This window comes from Lycium ferocissimum, unplaced genomic scaffold (genome assembly GCF_029784015.1).
Source record: "Lycium ferocissimum isolate CSIRO_LF1 unplaced genomic scaffold, AGI_CSIRO_Lferr_CH_V1 ctg5714, whole genome shotgun sequence".
NCBI lineage: Eukaryota > Viridiplantae > Streptophyta > Magnoliopsida > Solanales > Solanaceae > Lycium > Lycium ferocissimum.
In genome coordinates this window covers 23638-31990 of record NW_026726089.1, presented here as the reverse complement: position 1 = coordinate 31990, position 8353 = coordinate 23638, and the positions used below count along the sequence as shown (strand labels likewise).

Sequence of the window (8353 nt, the reverse complement as noted above, 5' to 3'; positions counted from 1 at the left end):
AATTTTCCTGTGACTTTTTCTATAGTTATTGAACTATAAAATTTGTTATGTATTGGATGGTAACCTCTACTTTCAATGACTATATGTGCGTGCAGACTGAGTTCTCGTATGATTTTTAGTGAATTATCCGTGTATGATATGTATTTTTCTTGAGTAAGATTTGTAGATGTGGCTCTGGTCCAATATTTAGATTTTGAGTTAATTTCCTGGATGGTCACTCAAGTTTAGAGAATTTCCTACAGAAGTCACTTTTGTTTCATTTAGGATAATAAAATCACTCAAGTATCACTACTTTCCTCTAAAAGTACCTAAACACCTCAAAGTCTCCTTTTCTCCTAGTTGGCATGCCATGTCATTAGAGCCTCATGTTTTTTAAATAATAGACTTGTTTAACTCATCAAACTCATTTAATTAAATTCATATTTTATATCCAATCAAATATGAACCGGTTTAAAAACGGCAAAGGAACAAACTATCATGTAATCTAAATGAATTAGAATTAAAAGATGAATTCTTTAAATCTATAAATATTAAAATAAAAAAATTGAATTTGAGTTACTTTAGAGCTTTAGTTTATATATTGCTAGACATTAACATGACAAGTCAGAATATCTATATCATTACATGAAATAAATTAAGAATATAGTATATTTCATATAAGACTAATAATATAATATTTTAAAATAAAAAATAAGAATAATAATATAATATTTTAAACAAGTATTATAGTAATGAAAATTCTGAGAAATAAAAAGATCTCGATGGTATGGAATGGAGATGCCAAAAATTATACACTACATACATAAAAATAAATAACTAAAAATAAAGAGGAAAAGTTTGCACTGGCTTTATTTTTTAAAATATACGATTTTATTAGATTTTTTAAAAATTAAACCGATACGAGTGTAATCTTTGTATTATCTAGGTAATTCTATTTTAATGTGGAAAGAATATGTTGTTTAATGTGGAAAAAATATGCTATTTAAAAAAACTTGAATTTGATCTAGAAAAATTAAATTTCTTGAATTCGAATAGAAAAATTAAATTACTTGAATTTTAATTTAAATTGAAATATATTTGTATCGGGATTTAAAGAAAATTTAGATTTGAAAAGTGGCTTAATAGAAAGTATGGTTTGATTCTTTTGCCGCTTTTTAATCAGGTCATATTTAATTGGGTATAAAATATGAATTTAATTAAATGAGTTTGATGAGTTAAATATGTCTATTGTTAAAATAAAAAACTGGGGCTTTAATGACATGACATGCTAACTAGGAGAGAAAGAAGCTTTTGAGGCGTTTAGGTACTTTTTAGGGAAAGTGGTGATACATGAGTGACCTTATTGTCCTAAATGAAACAAAATTGACTTTTGTAGGATATTCCCTAAACTTGGATGAGGAATTAACTCTTTAGATTTTCGCAAATAACCTTATACTAATAGCTGAAAGAAGAATAATTGTGATTTTAATATTGATACGATTTATCACTTATGCTCATTATCTGACAATTTATTTAACTTTGATAGATCTAGAGTTATCTTTACAGAAGAGTGCTATTACACGCTTAGCATGTTATAATATTTTAATTTTTGAACTGATTGTCAAAAAATGGTAATTACAATCTTGTGCCTATTAGAGAAGATTCATGCGGCTCTGTAAAGGTAAATTGTATATAGAATCGAGTTGACGTTAATCTAACTTACTATTGCTATATTTGCCAACTGCCAAAACTAGAGAAAGTTCGAGCTACTAAGTGGTTGTTTGGTAGTTAGTCAAAATTGACTAATTTATCCTACTTCTTGGGATTATTTTATCCCATCTGCGAGATGGGATAAAATAATCCCCAGATAAGTGGGATATTCCACCCTTAGGATAAGGCTTCATTTTGTGCCGTGTTTAGTAGGAGGTATAATACCTCCTACCAAATACTAAGACAAAAAATTAGTGCTGGGATATCCCAGCCTATATCATGCACCAAACGACCCCTACGTTAATAGATTGCCCCTACCGAATGTAGACTTATAGATTCCATCGGACATAAAGTTATTCTCAAATTATTTTCTCTCAAAAAAAAAAAAAAAAAAAAAGAAGAATGATAAATGGGCATAATTAATTATCATGATGCTAACAGTAGTTGGGAGGATTGGAATGGGTAATTGTATATGAAAGTTTGGAAGTAAGAAAATTAAAAATTTCTAAATTTTCTAGATTTGCGTGCAGATGCAGGTACTGCACAGTACTGATTGAAACTTTTGTTTGAGAAGTAGCTAAAATATCAAAAAAATGTTGGGTGCTCACCGGGTAGTTTGGAACCATCTTATGTTCATATTTCCTAATAACTAAATAATAAATCAAGCCACAAAAAAGTATAAAGAAGAAAGTATGTTATGTTGGGTCCCTATTGCATAAAAGATTCTAGAAAATAACTAAGTAGTCGTAGATGCTAAGAAAAGCTTGGATAAAGGTCTAAGTATTACATGTCACTGTCAGCTATTTAAATCGACACTCGGGAATTATAGCAGTCGATACCTTATTGATGGGTTTCTCAAAAGATCTAAAAGTTCAATTACAAAGGCTTACAAATTTTTTTATGTCAGTAAAATGAGGAGGACGGGATTATTTTTTACGTTGTTGCTGAGACTGACCACTGTTTTTTTTTTTTCCTAAAAGAATGTCGTTGATGAGAATGACCACTGTTTGGTTGTTACATAGTTTGATTATTGCGGCAAAACATGAAAAGTACAGTGAAAACAGAAAGAAAAAAAATGAAAATAATCACGTTTTACAGATTGTCTTGAAGCTAAGCAATTAATCTTTAATGAAGAAGTATTGGTCGATACAATCAGACCTCTATAAAAATCATCCTCCATAATAACTTATTATTATAACGGTCAAGGTTTTTTTTTGTTTTTGAAAAAACATTTCTTATGTTATATTGCATATTATATGCTCTCTAATCTCTATAACAACATTTCGCTATAAAGAACAAATAAAAAAGAGTTGAGTGCAATACATTAGCCTGGTATTTCAAATGCTTACTTACTGCTAGCATTTCGGCTAATATTTGCACGTGTCGCGAAACTAAACTAGTTCTCTAAAATAAGTGTTCTTTTCTTAAATAAATACTTTCGACCTTTCACAAGCTTGATAAAACATGCTACTAATTCCAAATTTTAACCCTTCTTTTCATAGGAACTTACATCATCCAAAAATACATTTCGATGTAGTTACATGTATTAAACGACGACAGACTTGAAAGCTTCTGGTAGCGATGAAGATTAGAGCGAGAGAGAGGTCCAATCCACCTATTCGTGCTTCAATCACGAAAGCACAAGATTCTGAGTTGGTAGACAGGTAATTGGAGAAGTAAAAAAACAACAATAATTTAGTATAACGTAAATTTCTGAAACCACATTGAACCACATATAAATATGCACAGCTACATTCCTACTCAAGAGGTGACACTTGAGCAGCCGCAATGGAGTTCATCTTCACGAATCATCTTACATTCTTCACGTCTCTGAACCTCTATCTGGCTAAACCTCTGCAGGCTTTTGCTTCTCAAAGCATTGCGTTTCACAAGCTTACTCAGGATACATGCCATGGCAACCTTTGCTCCCAAGTTAGAGAGCCCTCTAGACATGCAGATTGCACCACCCAGGAGCATCAGCATATTTGGCACCACATTGTTTAATGTTTCTTTTCTTTGTTCCCTTGCATTGCATTCACGTGACACTCCACAGCAATAGTAACTACTTGTGCATGTTTCTGGACTGATTAAGTTCCTTGTGTGGTCTAAGGTGTCCAATCCAAGTGGAACCTTCATTTGAGAGAGGGGGCGGGGGGGTGGGGAGGAGGGGTTAGGAAAGGAAAGATAAAAGAATCATGTCTAGCAAACGTATAGGGGTATAAAACTGACACTACTTTTCCTCCCGATTATACAATATTCTACTGGTATTGGGAAGGCAAATTAATCCATGTATGCAACAATAGCAGCATGCTATCCTCGTACTTGCTTATCATTTTAGGAGGAAGGGAGGCCATTGAAGTAAAAAGAGAGAAAATTGACTTTGAGAATGGTGAAAGTCCCATTAAGAATTTTAAAAGAAGCATAGCTCTTACCTTTTGAATTAATGCAATGGCACTCAAACCTGAAGTCAATTGAGAATGGTCAAGGGCAGAGTATCGCCAAAGTGCATCATCCATTTTACGGACATAGCTCCATATGCCCTTTGCAAAGGCTAGTTTTGCCATTTCAACATTAAGACCAGCATCTTCTTGGTGTACCATCTGGATCTCACAGGCATTCCTACCAGAAACTGAAAGAAAAGTCACAAGGAAACTTAGTACTGCACCTCCCTAGATTCTTAAAAGTAGTAAAGGAAATCATTATATTTACTTCATTCCTAGAAACCTGATAGAATGACGAATTGCACACCAAAAGCATGCACAATTATTTGCTTAATAAATTAAACATTATTTTAGTAAGTGAATTAAAAAAAAAAATTCTTTTCTTTTTAGACCCAGTTTAGACTTGATGCAAAGGAAAAGGCGTGACCATATCTTTCCTTAACATGAGCACATATCTTGTTGGTGATATGTTCCTCAGTCAGGACTAAACTGGGATACTTACAACCCAGAAGCGTTCTGATCATGTAGTATCAGAAAGGCCACGAAAACATAAAGCCCTAAGATGAAATAGGCCAACTGAACATTTAAAAGGGAGATAGTTCACATGAAGTCTAAATTCACAAAATGGATCATGATTCCAACTATGTATATGCTGTCATGAGATGCTTAAATCAGTTTTTTAGCACGAGGAGAAATAATAACAAGGAACGAATAAAGAACCTGCCTTTCTTGATTCTCCAACCAGATCTAAAGAGCCCAACCCTGACATACTTCTTCCTTCTTTGTGCCAAAGGATATTCACATTCCTAGTAGCAGTAAAATGCCTAGATTTTAGCAGACATAAACAGGCAAAATTGAAACAAGAATAGATACAATTATGAGTTGCGACACATGAATGATGGAAACTTATCTAAATAACCTTATGTAAGAACACCAATTGCTTCTTCCTTTTATCTCTTTTACCATTTTTTTTTTTTTTTGGGGTTGGGGTGTGTGTGTGTGTGGGTGCCCGGGGGGGGGGGGGGGGGGGGGGCGGGCAAGGTAATAAAGGAACTCTTTCGGATCTCTCTTAACAAGTTCTAACTGCAATATTTATTTAACGGGAAACATTGCACTACCGAGAAAGATATCTCGAGAGAGAGAGTTGAGTTGCGAGAGTCAGCCGAACTTTATTAAGTACCTTGGTAAAACAGTAGAAGGATCCATCATTGCCTTCCCACACCCTCCAAGCTAATACGTACTCTCTTGGAGTCAATAGTGGAAACTTTTTTATCATAAGGCCTATTTCAGTTCCACTGCTTGTATCAACCTGCAACTGCTTATGCTCAATCAAGGTTTTATCCCAAATTTTTCGGAAATTATTGTCCATGTAGAAATCTCTTAGCATCTCAGCAGAGCAATTCTCAAATACAGTGACACTCAGATACTTAAGAGGCGCATCCTGCAGCAGAGAAGAGATGAAACCTTCATTACTGATACAGATGGTAACAAAAAATCGATAAATAAGACAGCAATAAGAATTAATAAATAAATACATTTAAAAATAAGAGAATCCAGATACTTTGCATCACTTCGCGTAATACAAAGAGCACTAAACAGAAGGTGAAACCGTGACATCATTTATTGCACAGCAGTAGATACAAGTGCATATGCATATGTAAATGCATGCACTCCATGCTCATACAGGCTTGCAAGTGTTGTACTCTGTTCTTTGACCCCATTCACCTCATGACACACTTCTGCTTCTTTACAAGTTCAGTTTATTGATAGGTTTAACCGTTAGGCATAAAATATGCTTACTATTCTGAATTCTCAGAAAATAGGAAATTCAGCAAGTCCCTAAAAGATAAAAGCACAGAGACCGCTATAATAGTAAGAACACAGGACATAAAGACAGAATCTGAGCAGGCACCTTCAGTTTACAACACTGTGCACGGTAGGAAAGACGATCTGTTCTCCGGTTAATGACATCCTCCCATTTCTCATTAGCTTGGAATTTCTTATTTATGTCGTCAATCAAATTCTTCAGATCTAGATCAGATATCACTGTACTGATCCTGAGGAGATACACGGATGTTAAAAAGAAGAGAATTGAATGAGATATTATGGATTTTGTTTTTGGATATGCTGGTGTATGTAGTCTTGGTATTGTTAACATATGCAAAAATCAAAATAAGAAATTCTCCTTTCAAATATGCAAGTCTTTAGGATGCTTAGGGACTAACAAATACAGTCAGATTTGCCCGTTAAAAACAACTGAAACAAGGCTCACATAGGAGAACCATATCTACTACTAGAGCATGGATATTCTGCAAATACATTCTGCAAATACTGCAATAGCGAGCCCAACATTTAGTTTACCAAGATCCGCTGCTTTTGAGTCGAAACCTATATCTATACTAGAGCATGGAAATTCCCCTCAGTACTGTAGCTTTCAGCTAATATGATTATGAACCTTTTAATTGTCAAATAAAACAAAAATGAACGTATGGTGAGGCGTTCTAATGGAGTTTCATCAGCTATGGATGTAGACTAGGCTAAGGGACAGACTTCATGTCTTTCTATCTTATTCACTAACACCTTATAATTCAGCTCAATCTAACGAGGCTCATAGGAAACCTTTTTGGTATATGCGCTATACCTGCCATATTTCTTATCTATACTATGGGATCATAACTATTTTCCCAGAAATAGTTACCTTCAGCTTCTCACCCAAAGAATAAAGTGCACCAAATTATATGATTTAATTTGATAAATCAACAAAAAAGACAGGCTAAATACATCTGTATCGACTCGATAACTAGTGTTTCATTTATCGAAAAGGAGATAAACTTGTGTATAAGAGGTACACAACTCACAAGGAGCCGTACCAATATGTTGCTCTTCAAGACGAGACATCTAATCATCTATTTCAAGTTCGAAGAGACTGGGTGCACCTGACAAATAAACAAAAAAAATAAAATGCTAAATATTTAGTTGAAAGGAATTTTTATTTCCTCAAAGGATTATACGTTTTTTCTCCATAATGGTATCCGGGCCAACTTTGGCACATCGACTAATTCCGCAGGGTACCTACAACCTCCACCAACACAAGTATCGGGTAACTTTGTACACCAAGAGCTTGGACAGATGGGAAGAGATCACATAATGTTTTCGCCTCCTCTGGGATTTGACCAAGAGACGTCATGGTTCTCAACCCATTTGATTGACCACTAGGCCACCCGTGGGGTGGCTCAGTTAGTTGAGCATGGAGCTTTCATAATGGAGGTCTCAGGTTCGAAACCCCCTGCCTACGACAGCAGGGGATTTGCCTTCTGGGTCGAGCTCGTCGCACGGGGCTTGCCTAGTGCGGGTTATCTCTCCTGTGTGGTTTGCGAGCTATTACACAGGAGCTGGGTTTACCCTGTGCGCACCCGAAGGGTAGCGGCTGCGGGTTCCCATGTCATCAAAAAAAAAAAAAAAAAAAAAGGATCATATACTTGTCACTAAAAATTGTCCACTTCACAGAATTTCCCAGACTTATACCTCTTTAATTCCACATCAGTTCCTTAAGTATGCTCGTAATGATCTAGGTAATTTCTAAAATTGAGCATGAAATTAGAAGATACCTGACATGAGAAGGAGAGGCATCACGAGGATAAGTGATGGATTGGGCATGTGGTCGTTGTCTAAGTCGAAGGCGAGAGTTTAGCAAATGACATGTGAGTATGATCACTATCACAGCCAGGGTATACCAAGTTCCCTTTTCTCCTCCATCAATCTTTTCTCTCCAAAATTCTGACCACATTGGAACTATTAATTGCCCTCCTCCTTCTTCTGCCAATTTCGCCCTCCCTTCTATCTCCAATTAATAAATTGAAACAGAAACTTTGGCCCCCACAAATTGGATAAACCCATCCGCAATTTCCATCTCCCCTTTGTTTTTCGGGAATTTAGCCATTTCTTATTTTTATAAATAAATAAAAAATTAGTATTAAAATGAGGGAAAACAGCCGTCAAAATGGGTTGGGCCATTGGGGCCGAGCCAGCAGCTATTGGAGTAGGCCCGGGTCATTTTTTTGTGTGGATTGTCCTTCAAAGGCATTGGTCTTTAATTTTTGTCCCTCAAATTGCTGGTCCTTACTTTTTGGCCTTCGCCTAATATGATGAGTTTTGGAGTTTTAATTCCGGATCAGTCCAAAAAAAAAAAATCGCAAGCCAGAGTTATGTAGCAAAATTAGGTC

General features: G+C 35.3%; 1 protein-coding gene across 1 annotated transcript; it reads right to left on the bottom strand.

Annotated features, from left to right (window-relative positions):
* Window positions 1-3277: 3277 nt before the first annotated feature.
* On the bottom strand, window positions 3278-8046 carry LOC132044979 (uncharacterized). Its single transcript, XM_059435513.1, has 6 exons — window positions 7739-8046; window positions 6043-6187; window positions 5311-5571; window positions 4855-4936; window positions 4122-4318; window positions 3278-3819 (listed from the first exon to the last, which is right to left on the bottom strand). Exons 1-6 carry the CDS (start codon window positions 7915-7917, stop codon window positions 3451-3453), a joined length of 1233 nt encoding a protein of 410 aa, XP_059291496.1. The 5' UTR covers window positions 7918-8046; the 3' UTR covers window positions 3278-3450.
* Window positions 8047-8353: the final 307 nt, after the last annotated feature.

Coding starts and splice junctions, on each gene's coding strand:
- LOC132044979 (XM_059435513.1), bottom strand. CDS start 7,917: ATGTGGTCAGAATTTTGGAGAGAAAAGATTGATGGAGGAGAAAAGGGA. Junction 5,572..6,042: donor CACAGTGTTGTAAACTGAAG/GTGCCTGCTCAG, acceptor TCTCTGCTGCAG/GATGCGCCTCTTAAGTATCT. Junction 4,937..5,310: donor CCTTCTACTGTTTTACCAAG/GTACTTAATAAA, acceptor TACTGCTACTAG/GAATGTGAATATCCTTTGGC.